Source organism: Gracilinanus agilis, chromosome 3, assembly GCF_016433145.1.
Source record: "Gracilinanus agilis isolate LMUSP501 chromosome 3, AgileGrace, whole genome shotgun sequence".
NCBI classification, from domain to species: Eukaryota; Metazoa; Chordata; class Mammalia; order Didelphimorphia; family Didelphidae; genus Gracilinanus; species Gracilinanus agilis.
Window position 1 is genome coordinate 79,607,064 of NC_058132.1, and position 17,997 is coordinate 79,625,060.

General features: G+C 41.7%; 1 protein-coding gene across 1 annotated transcript in view; it reads left to right on the plus strand.

The window, feature by feature from the left end:
- EPHA10 (EPH receptor A10) overlaps positions 1-2,065 on the plus strand; it is a 41,777-nt gene extending 39,712 nt beyond the window's left edge. The window contains exons 8-11 of the mRNA XM_044668778.1: positions 383-532; positions 837-1,029; positions 1,399-1,555; positions 1,951-2,065. Coding sequence (XP_044524713.1) covers positions 383-532; positions 837-1,029; positions 1,399-1,555; positions 1,951-2,065 — 615 coding nt within the window. The remainder of the gene's footprint in view (positions 1-382; positions 533-836; positions 1,030-1,398; positions 1,556-1,950) is intronic.
- Positions 2,066-17,997: the final 15,932 nt, after the last annotated feature.

Here is a 17,997-nt window from a genome sequence, read left to right on the forward strand (position 1 = left end):
AGAGAGAGAGAGAGAGAGAGAGAGAGAGAGAGAGAGAAGGGGGAGAGGGAGAGGGAGGAGGGGAGAAAGGGAGAGGGAAGGAGGAAGAGAGAGGGAGGGAGGGAGAAGGAGAGAGTGGGGGGGTGGAGGGAGAGGGAAAGGGAGGAGGGGAGAAAGGGAAAGGGAGGAAGGAAGAGAGAGGGAGGGTAGGAGGGAAGTCTCAGTCATGATGAATCTCACTGGAGAGGACAAGGATTTGTTTGGGGGTAGAAGGTTTCAGTGGTGGACGCCTTGGTAAAGGTAAGGGGAGGTCTCAGAAGAGGAATGGAGAAGATTTGAGTAGGGATAGGAAGGGTGCAAAGTGCCTAGGCCTTCAATTGAATCTCTTCCCTTGACCCTGCAGAGTGGCCGGAGCCCAGTTCTATGGGCTGCCCCAGAGACTGTCCAGTTGGGCCAATTTACCTCATCCAGTGATGTGTGGAGCTTTGGAATCCTCATGTGGGAGGTGATGGCATTTGGAGAGCGGCCATACTGGGACATGTCCAGCCAGGATGTGAGTGGTCCCTGGTCCAGGTTTGGACTGGGATTCAGCAGTTCAGACAGGCTCCCCTGCCCACTGATGCTCTACTCTGACACCCTCTGCTTCCTAGCCTGGGATCTTTTGGTCTCTGCCCTGAGATTCTCTGCCTGTCTCTCTCCCCCAACCAAGAACCTACCCCAGGCCAAGATCTCTTAGGTTGAGCATGTCAGGTCGGGGAGGGATGGGGACTTGAAAACTTTTCCTTTCCTTTTGTTTTCTGGTCTGTCCTTTGCTCTCGCACATGGCCCTGACCATCCATCCAATGTTGCCCGTCTAGGTGATCCAGGCCGTCGAGGATGGCTTCCGGCTCCCACCTCCCCGGAGCTGCCCCTCCGCACTGCACCAGCTCATGCTCCATTGTTGGCGGAAGAACCCCAAGGAGCGACCTAGGTTCACACAAATCCATAGTATCCTGTGCAAGATGGCAAAGGACCCAGAGAATCCCCCAATAACAGCCCTCACCTGCCCCAGATATGTCCCAGACAACCTCACCTGTCCTAGATATATCCCTGACATCCTCACTCTCAACTGTCCCAGGTATGTCCCCCAAATCTCCCTCATCTGTACCAAGTAGGTCCCAACTACCATCAGTCCCATTTCTGATGCCCTGGCACTGGCTATGCCCTTGATCCCCCCAATAATGCCACAAATATCTTGGTACCCTCATAGGTGCCAGAAACAACCAGTACATTCCCTTATCGATTCCAAGCATCCTCTCTGATATGCTTACCAATCCCAGATATAACCTGATGTTTTCTGGATATACTAAGCCTGTCCCTGCCACCTCCATTTGTTCCAAGTGGCTCTCCTATTCTCCTCTGACTCTGCTTCGGTCCCTTGGCCCACTGGCTCCCTGTGCGATTATTCTTTTCCCACCTTCCCTTCCTTCAGGTCTGTGGACGAATGGCTGGAGGCCCTGAACTTGGACCAATACAAGAATAGGTTTGCCTGTGCTGGTTATAAATGCCTGGAGTCTGTGGCCATGTTGAGTCTTGAGTGAGTCCTGGGAAGTAGGAGAAAGGGTGCTGAGATCCAGGCTCTGGCCTTGGCGAGACGGGGGTCTTGGGCTCTGCTATTTTAGGAACACGAGTGAGTGGACTCAGGCTCCCTAGACCAGTGGTGTCGGCTCGACTGTCTTTGTTCTAAGGATCCTATGCTCTGTCCAGAGTTTCGGGGGTGGCCCTCGGAGCCCCTTCCTCACGGGTCCTCCATATTCCTGGGTAGATGGCCCTCCTTCCCTGATCCAGAAGGCAGGCTTGGCAAGGAGGGGAAAGGCCCAAGGACAGTATGGATGGAGAATCCCCTAGGGAGGAAGGAGCTGGGGATGGGAAGGCTTGGTGAAATGTCTTTCCCTCCCAGAGCAAGGTCCCAACTCGTTTTTTTGTCCACAGTGACTTGTTCCGTCTCGGCATCTTCAATCGAGCACATCGAGATATCCTCCTGAGTGGGATTCGAATGCTTCGGACCCAAGTAATCGAGCTGCAGGGCCAGGGGGTCCAAGTGTGAGCTGGATTCCTCCTTTCTCTCCCGTGGGTGAAGCCCGAGGACTTTGGCTCTTTTGCCCTGCCCTATTCCCTGCTCAGCTCCGTTCTCTGGCTGGGCTCCCTACATGGCCGGGAGGCTGTTGGCCTCCCGGGGCTTCTGATATCTTTTTTGACCTCAAGCTACCAGACTCCAAGCTTCTAGGCCTGTGGATCCCAGGGCCTAGAGCCTGCCTGGAGGAGTGAAGCAGGTGTGGTGGCAGGGGGTCAGTAACTCTCCTACTTCTCAGTCCCAGCCTGCTCTGCTCCTTTAAACAGCTTTCTGCTTCATTATTCCCCATTTCCCATCCCGTCATCGCCATAATCAGTCTTTATTCCCAAACCTTTTCCTCCCTGTGGGACCCTCAGGCCTGTGAGAGAAGATGGGGGGCTCTGGGAAGTACATGTGGTGAGCATTCTCAATTCTACTCCTCTCTCAATTCATCTGCTTTTCCCTTCCCCACTCACACCTGGTTTTGTCCCCATCTGGAATGGGATTCAAGGGAGGGAGGAGGGAGCTGAAGCATGAGAAGGGGACATTGGTTTCCGTGGTCCTACCTAGTCCTAGAAGAGGGGGCCAAACAAAAGTCCTCTCTGGGGCCCCTTCCCTTCCAGCCCCCCAGATCTCCTAAAGCCTAAGCAGGAAGTGTGAGAGGAGCCCAGGTCGGCACTGGGAAGCAGCCAGGAAGCCTTGGGATCTGGCTAGCTAACCTGAGGGTCGGTCTTGGCCTCCCCAGTCTCAGGTGCTTATCAAGACACATCTGTCCGTCTTCTGTTCATCTGGGTCCCTCTGGGGTCTCACTGGAATGATCGCCTCTTCAGGCCCATCTCATCTACTCCCAACATCATCCATCTCCCTGATTCATAGACCAATGAGAATCTGTCCTCCTTAAAGAGATCACTGCCTCCTTGGAAGTTCTTCAACAGGTCTAGTCTTTATTGCTGCCAGTTCCCTTTCACCTGGAGCCAGAGAGGAGCTCCCCTTCTGAGGGATTCACCCCGGATCTGCCACATTCATGCTGCTGCCAGCCTGGGGGGGGGGTGGTGGAGGAGGGAGGCAAACAGGGTTTTCATTTTGAATCCTTTATGAACAAGCAGGGATTTGGCCTTTCCCCTCCCTGTATCTGGTCCCAGGTAAGAACTCTGAGCTGCTGCTTCTGTTCTCAGTCCATAAAACCCCATTATTTAGCCTCCAGGGAATATGAGGAAAAGAATCCTAGAAAAGAGAGCTGAGATAACCTAGCTCAGCCTTCCCATTTTATGGATAGAGAAAGCGAGTTCCAGATCTGGGAAGCAACTTGCTCAAAGTTGCTGAGTGACTAGGAAAGCTGGGACTAGAACTGGGGTTTCCTGGCTCTCAGGGCTCTTCCCATTTCATCAGGCTGACTCCTAGGAAATCCTTTAATGTCTTCTCCCAGGACTTTAACTCCCTTCTGCTACAGGGGCCCAGAGGAGGGAAGCAGAGAAGGTCTTTGAGAAAAGATAGGCTCTAAGGTGGGCTTTAAAGGTTGGGGCGAAGTAAAGAGACAGGCAGGCTCTAAGGGCATCCCTGGATAAAAGTGAATGGTGGTTTGGGAGGTAAGGGTGAGTTGCAATTCAATGCCTGGCATGAATGAGATAAGCTGGAGAATAGGGAAGTTGGGTGGGCTGGGCAGAAGGCTAGGAGGCCAGGAATGGGGGACTTATTCATAACTGGTCTGTATTGGACATATTTCCAAGGGTCAGTGGTCTGGAGCCCACGGCAGGAAAGAAGGGTCTATACCAAGAGGAAAAAAAGTCCCTCACCCTCCCACTCCCAGTCACACTACTTCCCCAAGGCAAAGCATCTCTGACTCCTCTGAGGAGGAAATCTCGGGGTAGATAGGAGCCATCGGTGCCGTGCAGAATTCTCTTTTTTCTTTTCCAAGGAGTATGATCCTAGGCTCCCGCGAGTTAGCCAGCTTCTAACTTTTGGACTGTAGCTTGTGACATCTAAGAATGGGTTGAAAGAACTTGAAAAAGAAGAGATCTTGATGGGGATGATAGCCCGTCGTAAAATATCTGAAGGGCTGTCGCAAGATAAATTAAACTTGGTTGACTTGTCCTGAGGACAGGGCTTGGAGAAATGGAGGGAAACTGCGGGGAGCTGACTCCCTGACAATCCCAAGGTAGAATGGACTTGGGGGTGAAGGGTGCCGGAGTACAATTTGGAGACAGTGCTGTAAAGAACATTTCTCTACAAGGAACAGTGGTAGAAAATAGTGGTAGGAAATGCTTTCTGTTCCTCCTGGGGTCCCCCTGCCCACCTCTGGGACTCCGTGATTATACCCCCAGTTATACATGGTCTACACCCCCCCATTCTATACAGATCTATTTTTATATGAAAGTTGTTAATTTCATCACAGTGTAAGCCAATGGGGCGGAGGGGGCGAGGTGTGATGGGGTGGAGGGGTTCTTTGTGATTTGATTTCTTTGGTTAATTTTGGAGATGTTTTGTATTTATGGGGTCCTGTCTGCTACATGCAATAATAAAGATGTATGGACACCTGGACTGTGAAATAAAGAGGAGTCCCTTGTGTTCAGCTCTGGGAGTGAGGATGGGATGGGGGTGGGAGCATCCACACAGTCTCCTGCTGTTAAAGAGAATCCTGGCAGAACTGGCAGTTTTATTATCATATTTTCAAAAGGAACTGACAGCATTATCCTTGTTCTGAGACCTCTGATCCTTAAGGCCAGTGATTGGAGAGATGGATTGAGATGATGCAGAATTCTGATTCGATTCACTAAATACTTTCTATAAGCAAAGAATTGCTGAGGTGGGTCTCTGGCCAGCTAGGGGACCTCTTGTGGGGCTTATTAGGTAGAGATAAGGTAAAAAAAAATTCCCTAGATTTAGGTTGCCTGAAGGCATCTTTTTGGGCACCTATGTAGGGCCTGGAGTCAGGAAGGCTCTTCTTCCTGATTTCAAATCCAGGCTCAGGCACTTCCTAGCTGAGTGACCCTGAGTAAGTCACATTGCCCTGCTTGCCTCGGTTTCCTCATCTGTTAAATGGGTTGGAGAAAGACATGACAAACACTCTAATATGCCAAGAAACCCCAAATGGAGTCACTAGGAGTTGCCTGAATGCCGGTCCAACTGAACAACAACCGAAGACATCTTTTTGTCCCTTTGGAGCCCTTGCATAGCTTGAAATAGTGAGTTAGCAATGCAAAAGCTCGAGTTCAGAAACCAAACACAGATATTCCCCTTTCCCCAGATACTTGACAGCTGCCTTACCCTCTCCCCAGATCATATCATCTTGATGAATGAATTGGGGAGCCAAGAGATGGAAAGGCCAGAGTTCTTTTGCAGAAGGCTCTGTGTATCTGTGCTACTTACTCCATGGTGGGGGCATCAGACCCTCCTTTCACACACAGGTTGTGTCAGTCAGTTTATCCCTACTTCATTCAACTTCACAGGCTGACCCCAAATCTCCAGATAGGAAAAAAGAGACTCCATGGAAGGTCTCCCTCCCACACTGTACATCTTTGGTCCCTAACAGACCAGAATACGGGTTGTGCTTGTTGTTGAGATTGCGGGTACAGAAGGGGTCAGGTTGGCAGTGGGCTGGCATCTCACATCTCTGGCACATACAAACCAAGTGCAGAGGGGCAGAGGCTCGGGTTCTTCTTGGGCAGAAAACACTGCAGTTGATTCTGATGTTATGGATGCAACAACCAACATTTATTAAATGCACGATAGGTCCAAGGGTCTGTGCTAAAGCACCAGTCCCTCTGCTCACCTAAAGGCTGCTGGTACAGATTCTGGCCTCCTTTCTCAGATCTTCCCCTCAAGTCCCTGCCTGAGGATTCACTCCATCTTCTGCAGGCTCTTGTCTGGGGGTTTCAATATTTCTCAGATGTTGGCGCAGCACTGCCACTGTTCCGTTACAGCACTACTCTGGCTCCAGAGCTAGTCTGTATTCTTTACTGATCACACAGCTCCTTTTGCTTGCTTTTGGTTCCAGCCTGTCGCTTCAAAAATGTGGGATACTCCCTTCACTGATTTGTCAATAATTTGTAGTCTTTTTTAAAAAAAATCCTTACCTGTTGTCTTGGAATCAATACTTTGTATTAGGACATATGTAAAACCCAAATGATTTACTCATTGCCTACGGAGAAGGGGGTAAGGAGGGGAGGGAAAGAACATGAATCATGTAACCATGGGAAAATATTCTAAATTAATTAATTAAATAAATTCTTCAATTAAAAAATACTTTGTATTGGTTCCAAGGCAGTGATAAGGGCTAGACAATAGGGGTTAAGTGATGTACCCAGGGTCACCCAGCTAGGAAGTGTCTGAGACCAGATTTGAGCCACCTAGCTGCCCCCAATAATTTGTAGTCTTTGAAAACCTAGGGGAGCACTGAAAAGGGTTAAGGGATTTAACCCAGAGTTGATCTAGTTTATAGACATCAGAGGCAGGGCTTGAACCTGTCTTCCCAACACTAAAGTAGCCTCTCTATCCCCTGTGTCTAGATGCTTCCTATCCTTGATGTCTCCCTAAGGCACTTTTATATTCTTAAGTCCTCATGTTACAAGATGCTTACACCCATGCTGTCACTAGCTAACCTGATGGTTGGTCTTAGCCTTCCCAAGCTCAAGGGCTTATCAAGACACATCTGTCTGTCTTTCTGTTCCTCTGTGTCCCTCTGGAGTCTTTTTGGAAATATCATCTCTTTGGGGCATCCCCTTTTATGTCACCAGTGGTTGGGATTCCAGCTGAGATCATGAGTTACATAATTCACAGCATTACTAGGAGAACCTACTAATAGAATCCTGGGGTCAAAGAGCTTTGGTTTGGCTTTGGTTGGCAGAGTGAAGGATCCTGGTTATCAAAGGAGAGTAGCAAGAAATTGGGAGTAGTAGGGCAGACCACAAGCTGTGCCAAAAGGAAAGTAGGATTGTTGTTTATTAATAATATAAAATAACAACAATCAGAGCATGAATCAGAAACAGAACTAGACCAAGAATCAGTGAACAATCAGATATTACACCAAATTTTCTACCCAAATGATTATCCCAATCCCAATTACCATTTAAAAGAATCATCTGTATACAATTATGACAATGAAAAAGAATCAAAGGCAGAAGACACAACATTTGATTTGCAATCAAAGACCTAGAAACTGATATTGACGAATAAATGAAAGCACAAAGACTTTATCACGAACTCTTTTATTACCTATAATCATCTTTATTAAACCGCAAAGGAAAAAGAAAAAAAGAAAAAGTTAATCACATTTAATAGACATTTGAACTTTGTTCCTGACACAAGTCAACACACTAAAACATCAGTTCCAGTGCAAGTTGACAAGCGCGGGATAACATCAAATGACACAAATGAGGCGTTGCTGACTTCGCAGATCATCACAAGGACAGCAAACTTGAGAACTACAAAAGAAATCTGTGACCGAATACACCGATTGTATGGGACAACATCCACACTGCGAAGAGGAGCATCGGATCAGTGTTGGACCCAAGCATTTGAAGAACATAACTTACACCCAACAGAATTCTCACTGCATCCAACACTTTAGATTACATCCACACAGTACATACACTTTGAAGAAGAATTCCAGTGGAGTAAGTATGTAACACTTCATTATATGGAAAGGCCACACTAGACAATACATAGAACATTTTCTGACTTCACATCTACACGTGAAACATAAACTTACACTAAAGAGAGAAGTTTGTCTGCCTTAGCATAGAGTTTTCCTCTTACTTTGGTTCAGACAAGACACCTTCTACTCAAATCACCTGACATTTCTTGTAAAAATGTAAACATGTACATTTTGCTTACTAACACTTAGCAATAAGTTTTACTAACATACAGGGACAGTTAGTTTGATAAGTTAGAACAGGGACAGAATTTTCTAAACTTTCTTTGTATATATTGTACATAGCTTAAGTCTATGGTTTAACCAAAAGACTTTCAAATAATTATAGTCTTACTTAGTCTTACTAATGTTCCTAACATAGGCATAAGTGTACTAACATATTCATATGCTAACTTTAGAAAGTGAATAAATATTTAGTAGCTTAGATTTCGGAAATTTTTTTCCTAGTTAATACTTTTGTTGTTAGTTCATAAAATAAGATAGATACATAGATAGAATGTATTACTTTATTTTAGTTAGCAAATGCAAGCTTTAAGAATGTTTGTGAATGTTTGTATTTAATCTATTTTTTCTTTTCTGTTCAAAATTTTTGCAAAACAAAACCCCCATTTCTTTCCTATGCCTTTCCCATAACCCATCTTAGTTTTACCTTAGGCTAGTCTTAGCATAGTTTAGGAGTAAGTAACCCTTTTTCTTATTTTGCAAAACTTAGATAGGGATAAGAGCTTAGTTAGAATTCAGCTTAGAATAAGAGTAGTAACCCCATAGATTTTAGGAACCAGAAAATGTTGGGAGCTGCAAATTTTTGAAAGACAAATGAGCAGACTGTAATGCAAAAGATGCAAGAGAGGTTTTTGCTCTTGTGGGGGGTGGGAGGGCAACTGAAAACTTCCGGCCGTTAGGCCTTAGAATTCTGAGAGAAAGTTCAGTTGGTCCCTGACGCTTGAACAGAGCGGAAGAATCAACCAGAGCTTTATTTTGGCTTTTGGCTTGCTTTGGCCTATGCCTTGTCTTTGGACAATTTGAACCTAGCTAATTTCTCTGGACCTCTCCCTGACCTTCTCCATATTATTTCCCTGTTTTCCCTGCCTGTTTTCCCAGGGCTCTGGGAGGCAGGGTAGCTTTGGGGTTTTTAGTAAATAGACTTTGTGGAATTAGTTTCCCCAATAGGCAAGCAGGACATCCTTGAATTCAAACCATCCCTTTAGTATACCCTCTACTTTAAATAGCAGCCAAATCTTCCCTGGCTGAGAGAGCAGGTTCTCTCTCAGTCAAACCAATTCCTGTGACCTTCCCCCATCTTGAGTTTCTCCCTAGTGGCTGTCAGAAATCCCAAACCCCTCTCTCCTTCTTAACCAACTCTGAACATTAATAAATCTCTTTGTTACCTAAATAAAACCCTCTGGAGAATCATTGTGTTGAAGAATCAGACAAGGGTTGAAGGGGAAGGAATAATTCTCTTTATTTCCTGAGGGAAACTGGAGGCATCCATCTTGGGAGGAAGTAGTTACCCAATGCTTCCTCCTGAATCCCTTCAGTTTCATTGATAGGAAGGAGCCTTGTGATTCCTCCTTTGAGGACTTGAGAAACTGACAAGAAAGCCCTCAAGTCAGATTCAAACCACTTCTGACTGACCCTATTCCTTGTGTCTATAAAGGTACCTTTCCTGCCTGGAAGAGTTCAGCCTATTATCCCAGTATCCTCTGTCTCTAACTTGGGCGTCTAGTCTATGTTAGCTTCCTCTCCTGAACACCTCAACCTGTATCCTTACCATTCTAATACTGCCTTGTCCCTTCCTCCCTAAACTCAGCCATCCATTTCATTCCTCTCCTATCACCTCAATCACCTTTTACCCCTCTGTCACTCAGCAAGGAAAATAGAGCACCCCTCAACTTTAGTACCCCCCTTTTTATCCATCACACAAGGGGCAGCTGGGTGGCTCAGTGGATTAAGAGCCAGGCCCAGAGATGGGAGGTCCTGGGTTCAAATCTGACCTCAGACACTTCCTAGTAGTGTGACCCTGGGCAAGTCACTTAACCCCCATTGCCTAGCCCTTACTGCTCTTCTGCCATGGAACCGATACTTAGTATTGATTCTAAGATGGAAGGTAAGGTTTAAAAAATAATAATAATATAAAACAATAAATAATTAGTGAATTAGTCATATAACAAAACCCAATATAATTAGATTAATATAATATAATGACATATTAATGGTTTATAATTATATTAATACAATTACATATTAATAGTGCATAATATTCATTTATTATATATCATATGTGCTATATGCTACATAATAGATAATCCTATCTGTGATGTGATTATATATATTGATAAAATTAATATAATAGAATGAAAATTAATATAGTAAAATAATAATAAAACAATAATGTTTCTTATAGTACTTTAAAATATACAATGATCCAGTGAGATAGTCAGCAAGCATTTAGGCAGGATAAATAAGATTAATGAAGTCATTAATTATTAATTGGTATACATATGTTATCTCAATTATTATTATCTCAATAGATGCAGAAAAAAACTTTAATAAAAAATAATGCTCATTGCTTATTTTTTAAAAATTAGAAAACATTGGAATAAAAGGAGTTTTCCTTAAAATGATAAACAGCAATTATCTAAAACCATCAAGTATAATCTGCAGTGGGGATAAGCTAGAATCCTTCCCAGTAAGGCCAGGAGTGAAGCAGGGATGCCCATTGTTACTACTACTATTTAATACTGTACTGGAAATACTAGCTATAATAAGAAAGCAGAAATTATTCGTTAGCATAATGAAAAGTAACTTGGGGTCAGTCAGGAGGAACTTGGGCTTGAAGCTCAGTTCCAGCACTTACTAGCCCATTGACCTTTGGCAAGGCATCGAACCTCTCTGGACTTTAGCTTCCTCGCCTGTAAAATAGGGGAAATAATTCCTTAAGGACTATGTAAATGCAAGCTATTATTATCCTCATTTTGCAGGAAAAGAAATAGACTTATCCAGGCTCACAAACTAGGAAATATCAACTTATATGTTTGAAACCAGGTATCCTGATTTCAAGTTGGGGTGTGCTTTCCACAACACAGAAGGTAAATTAAAGGTTTCTGCTTGGTGGATGGCAGGAGGGCTAAAAAGGTTGCTGCTCCCTGTGAAATGAACAGCCTTCACCATGACTTGTCCCCATCCTCCTACTTCTCCAGTACTTCCTCAGACCTGAACTTCCAGGGGAGGAGGATCTGGGTCTGGGTGAGGATCTCTTTTGTGGTTGGCTGCTGGGAACAGTCAGACCTTATTAAGCATCCTGGCAGCTGAGGAAATGGCTTGAATGTTACCAGCCCCCCAGAAATGGAGGCCCAGAAGGGTTAAATGACCTAAGATCATGGAGGTAAATCCAGATCTCTTGAGTGGAAACGCACCCCCTTTTTCTAAAGGACTACAGTTGTTTTTCCCAGTTATGGAAGGGCTAATGCCTCTTTTATCAGGCATCCTGCCACAATCCGGGAATTCACCCCAAATAAGGCATCATTCTGCCTCTCCTCAAGCACCTTCAGCCAGAGCCTTCACTACCTAAATAAGGTAACCCATTCCAGCCTCAGACAGCTCTGATTGCTAGCAAGTTCTTCCTTAAACTGAGCTGAAATGTGCTTTTCCAGCTCTAATCTCAGAGTCATAATTGATATATTTCCCCCACCCAAGTCTTCTCCAGGCTAAACATTCCTGGTTCCTTCAACCAATCCATTCCATAAATGTCCCTTTGTTCTCTTAATCACTCTCTAAAATGTCAGTGTTCTTCCTAAAACATACCAGAAACAGAACACCAAAATTTGGAAGTTTGCTCTGGGAGGTGTCCAGGATTTTTCCTAGGTCAGCTTTACAGTTAAGTCTTGGTCCCCCCATTCTAGCAGAAACAAGAGAACGATAACCTCAATCCTTCGCCTTCCAGGACTAGTCTCTGGGAGTTAGACAAACATCTGTAACTGCATTTTAGTTTGAGCTATGGACTCAGCCTGCCAGCGTTTCAACATCAGCTGTTCTGGCAGCTGGCTCCAAGCAGATGGAAGCTCCTGTAGGTGCACCAGAGACAGCCTTACTCACAGTGTGCACAGAGTGAAGCCACTTGATAAAAAGCCCTGAATGCCGAGCTGAGGAGTTTGGCTTGCTTTTCCTGTAGATACCAAAGTTTTCAAAGAATCGGTGTGATGCATTTATTGCCAGGACTGTGGACCTGTCAGCAGGGGAAGGAGCCCGTGATACTGGAGTCAAGGAAACCAGTTAGTTGGGAAACCCTTTTACAAGAGTCAAGTTGAGAAATGAAGGCATGAACTAGGGTGATTACAATGGAAATGGAAAGGTAGAGGAAGGGGTAAATGTAAAAGATTTAGTGCAAAAATAGAATCAACAGAGCTTGACAGCTCATCTGTATTTTGTATTTTTTTTAACCCATACCTTCTTTTTTTAGTATCAGTTCTAAAACAGAAGAGCAATAAGGGCTAGGAAGGTGACTTGTCCAGGGTGACAGAGCTAGGAAATATCTGGGGTCGGATTTGAACCCACAACCTCCTTTTCTGAGCCTGGCTTTTTATCCACTGAGCCACCTACCTGCCTCTGTGTTTTGTATTCTGATGCAGGCTCTATAAATATTGGTATTATAGTTCTTCTTGTCTTATGATCCCATGGATAGAGCCCTAGGCTTGGAGTCAGGACTTTTAAGTCTGGCTTCAGGCATTTAATAGCTGTGTGACCTGGACAAGACACTTAACCACCCTCAATCTCCATTTTAAAAAACATAAAATGAGGATACTAATAGCATTTACTTTGCAGGATTATTGAAATCAAAGGAGTTATTTATCTATAATTTTATCAAAAAGAGATAAAAAAAAAGCACTCATCACAGCAGCTGGCACATGGTAAGTGTGATAAATGCTTATTCCCTTCCTCTATGCTATTAGTTCCTTGAGGGCAGGAATCCAAAGAATTCTAGAATTTGAGAGTTGGGACCTCAGAAACTATGTAGTCCAATCCTTGCTTTAACATATAGGACAGAGGGGGAACTCTTCACCTCATCAAGCAGCCCATCACACTTGGACACAGCTCTCAAATCAAAAGTTGCCTCTTTGCCTTTTCTACCGATACTGCTTCTGACTTAACCCTCTAGAATGAAACAGATTAAGTCTAATTCTTCTTTTTCACAACAACCTATTGAATTTCATTTTATTGGAATCAATCCAATGTTCAAGTGTAGCTTGTCAAATAGTATATTAACATCCATCCCAGCTTAGGATCAGCTGTCTGTCAATTTGGTGAGCATATTATCCATGCTTTAAAAAAAATCTAAACCATTGATAGAAAGGTTAAAGAGCACATATCTCTAGAGTACTTACTCCCCTAGAGACCATGTTGACACCAAACTATAAACAACTCCAGAGTTCTGTCTAAGCTTTGTATTTTCCCCAACCCTTAATATGAGGCTCAAAAAATAATTAAAATGCATTGCTTTTGATTTTATATCACATTTGGTTCTGAATATATTCCTTCCCCGCTCCCTAATCCAGTGGCTTTTAAAAAAGCATAGACTTTTAATTTTTTGTACATAATAATATATACATATGATTTGGTATAAATGTGGAACAAATTATAACAAATACGCTTATGCAAGAGAAACAAATTTTCATGTTAGCTAGGTTCAAAAATCTGTCACATTCTTTTCTCCCCCTCCCTCCAACTCTTCCCCCCTTTCTAAGAAAGCAGGTAATATATAGGTTGTACATATATTATAATTCATATTGTGAAGAGAGAATTAGATTCTCTTAGTTTATTTTTAATGTGTAATCAAACTTTAATTTAGTCAAATCAAGAATTTAAAGTACCCCTACTTAGTACCTAGCTAACTATTAAGTAAGAAAGATCATAAGTCACTCACTAATTCCCAAAGGCCACAACCCCAAATGCCTCCTTGGGCAGTGCTAGACAAATTGGAAAGCTGTGATTGGTTCCGTGAAGTGGGAGAGAGATAGGAAGTGATGTGGGAAAAGGACTATAAAAGGCAAGACCAAAGGACAAGATGCACTCTTTGCTTCCTTGGTGCTCCGGCAAGGAGACCCTCTCTCAGTTGGTGCTTTGGTGGGACACTCTTTTTAGCATCTCTGGTGAGATTCTTGGTGGTTTTAGCCTCTTGGCAGTCTTTCACCATTTCCTGGCTCTTCAGATTTCTGCTTCCTAATTAGGACTTTGGATTCTGGTGACACTTGCTTGGGGATCTGCATTCTCAGTCTAGGATTAGAGTATTTATAACTAGGCAACTTTCCCCTATCTCTTTCCTATATTTCATATCTCTACCCAGTTGTAAATAAAAGCTGCTAACAGTTTTTCTGATTTAAGGGTTAATATTTTATAAATGGTGACCACAATCCTACTTTTATAACTCTTATATTTAGTCAAACCTGATTTTAAATCTTATAATATTTCCTTGTTTGTCATGATATAAAAGAAGACACATATTCCTTACACTAAAGAAAAATTCATGGAGGACATAAAGTGAAGAATGATGTGTTTTCATCTGCATTAAGACTCTCTTTGTTCTTTCTGTGGTTCTTTTCCTATCATGGTTGAACCAATTCACAGCTCCACTGATAGTATATTAGTATGTCCATCTTCTCACATCCCTTGCAAAATGACCATTCCCACCTTTCATCATTGCCAATTTGCTAGGTATAAGATAAGATCTGTTAATTTGATTTATTAATGACTATATAGTGACTTGAAGCAATCTGCCATATGGCTAATAGTTTACAATCCTGAGCACTTTCTGTTCATATGTTTTGACAACATATCCCCTGTTGACTTGGTCATATTCGTATTAATTCCCTATGTGACTTGGCTATCAGATCCCCTTCTCTGAAATATCTGATGCAAAGATATTTTATCCAATCAAGTTTTGATTATCTTGACTACATTTTGTTTATGCCAGTTTTTCAAATTTACAAAACTAAAATTATGCAGTTTTCTTCTTTGCCATTAAGAATTCTTCTCCAAATGTCCATCAGTTAGGAATGGTTGAAAAAGATGTGGTATATGACTATAATGGAATACTGCTGTATTATAAGAAATGATGAGTAGGATAACTTCAGAAAAACCTGGAGACTTACTTACATGAACTGATGCAAAAAAACATTGTATATAATAGAACCAAACCAAATTTTCATGTTAGCTAGGTTCAAAATAATAGAACAGAACCAAAAAACATTGTATATAATAACAGCAACATTGCAACATTGTTTGATGAACAAACGTGAATGACCCAGCTCTTCTCAGCAATACAATGATTCAAGACAATCCCAAAGACTCATGATAAAAAATGCCATCTGCCCTCCACTCCAAGAAAGAACTGATGGAGTCCAAATGCAGACCAAAATAAACCATATTTCACTTTCTTCTTTTTTTGTTTGAGATCTCTTCTACAAAATGACTAATATGGAAAAATGTTTTACATCATAGCCTGTGTAAAATCTATATCAGATTGCTTACTATCTCAGGGAGGGAATTAGAGAATTTGGAACCCAATTTTTTTTCTTAATGTTAAAAAATTCTCCCCCTAGCTCTAGCTATGAAAGGTACCACTATCTGTTTTTCTCTCCTTTTTATTTTTTATTTTTTTAATTTAATTTAAAAAATTTTAAAGAACATTTTCCCATAAAAACAAGTATACACAGTGAGGTATAGAACTCTATCACATTACAGAGAAGTAGTAGGGGAATAAGACAAGGGAAGAGGGAGGTAATTGAAGGGAGGGGGAAATGGGGAGGGGTGATAAAAAGCAAAATAAATGGTGAGAAGTAAGAGTGGAAAGGAATAGAGCAGGATCTAAAGGGGATAACATGATGGAGGGCAATACACAATTAGTAATCATAATGCTGAATGCGAATGGGATGGACTCACCCATAAAAAGGAAGTGTATAACAGAGTGGATTAAAAACCAGAATCCTACTATATGTTGTTTATAAGAAACACACTTGAGGCAGGATGACGCACACAGATTCAAGATAAAAGGCTGGAGCAGAATTTATTATGCATCATCTGAAGTAAAAAAATCAGGAGTAGCAATCATGATATCAGACAAAGCCAAAGTAGAAATTGATCTGATTAAAAGAAATAAGGGAGGAAATTACATTTTGCTAAAGGGTAATATAAACAATGAAGTAATATCATTACTAAACATTTATGCACAAATGATTTCTAAAGGAAAAATTAAAGGAGTTCAAGGAGGAAATAGATAACAGGATCATACTAATGGGGGATCTCAACCTTCCTCTTTCAGAACTAGATAAATCGGACCAAAAAACAAATAAGAATGAATTAAGGGAAGTAAATGAAATACTAGAAAAATTAGAGTTAAGAGATATCAGGAGAAAATTGAATAGGGATAAAAGGGAATATACCCTCTTCTCCGCAGTACATGGTACATATACAAAGACTGACCTTGTACTAGGGCATAGAAATATTGCAAACAAATGCAGAAAAGCAGAAATAATAAATGCAACTTTTCCAGATCATAATGCAATAAAAATTATAATTAACAAAGGTCCATGGAAAGGCAAATTTAAAATTAATTGGAAACTAAATTATCTAATTCTTCAAAACTGGTGGGTCAAAGAAGAAATTAGAGAAACAATTATGGACTTCATTAAAGAGAATGACAATGAGAAGACAACATATGAAAACCTATGGGATACAGCCGAAATAGTACTCGGGAAATTTTATATCTCTGGGTGCCTATACCAATGAAATAGAAAGGGAGGAGATCAACGAATTGGGCTTGCAACTTAAAAAATTAGAAAAAGAATGAATTAAAAATCCCCAGATAAGAACTAAATTGGAAATCCTAAAAATTAAAGGAGAAATTAATAAAATTGAAAGTAAAATAACTATTGAACAAATAAGTAAGACTAGGAGCTGGAACTTTGAAAAAAAAAACAAATAAAATAGATAAAGTACTGATTAATCTAATTTAAAAAGAAAGAAGAGAATCAAATTAACAGCATGAAAAATAAAAGGGTGATTTCACCTCTAATGAAGATGAAATTAAGATAATTATTAAGAACTATTTTGCTCAATTATACGGTAATAAATATGATGATCTAGGTGAAGTGGGCGAATATTTACAAAAATATAAATTACCTAGATTAACAAAAGAGGAAATAGAATATTTAAATAATCCTATCTCAAAAAAAGAAATTGAATAATCCATCAAGGAACCTCCTAAGATAAAATCCCCAGGGCCAGATGGATTCACAAGTGAATTCTATCAAACATTTAAAGAACAACTAATCCCAATACTATACAAACTCTCTGACAAAATAAGCAAGGGAGTTTTACCAAATTCCTTTTATGACACAAATGTGGTACTGATTCCAACGCCAGGCAGACCAAAACAAGAATATTTTCCCATGCTTACATGATTCATGTTCTCTTCCTCCTCTCCCCTTTTTCCTCCTCCTCCTGGAGCTCACAAGCAATTCCACTAGGTTATACATATATTTTTGCTCAAAACCTATTTCCATATTATTCATATTCATAATAGAATGATCTTTTAAAACCAAAACCCCCAATCATATACTCATAAAACCAAGTGATAAATGATGTTTTTCTTTTGTGTTTCTGCTCCCACAATTCTTTCTCTGGATGTGGATAGCATTCTTTCTCACGAGTCCCTCAGGCTTGTCCTAGATCATCATATTGCTATTAGTAGCAAAATTGATTCCATTTGATTATCCCACAGTGTTTCAGTTACTGTGTACAATGTTCTCTTGGTTCTGCTCATTTTACTCTGTATCAGTTCATGGAGGTTTTTCGAGTTTATATAGAAATCAAGCAGTTCATCATTCCTTATAGCACAACAGTATTCCATCACCATCGTATATCACAATTTGTTTAGCCATCCCCCAACTGGAGGGACACCCCCTCAGGTTCCAACCTTTTGCCACCACAAAGAGTGTAGCTATGAATATCTTCGTACAAACATTTTTCATTATCTCTTTGTCTCTCCCCTTTCAATGTGATCTTTAATATATAATAGCAAAACAAGCCATTTGAATCATATTGGATTGACAGTAATCTAGTAATGCTTGTTCATAATATACTAAGATCCAAGGATGGCATCATGTCCAAAGGGGCCAGGCAGGAAAACATTATTAGGAGCCATGGCTGGTGGGCAGCTTGAGACTTACTCAACTCTGGTCAAGAACCCTGCTGAAGTACTGGTCAGTTTGGTAATCAGCCT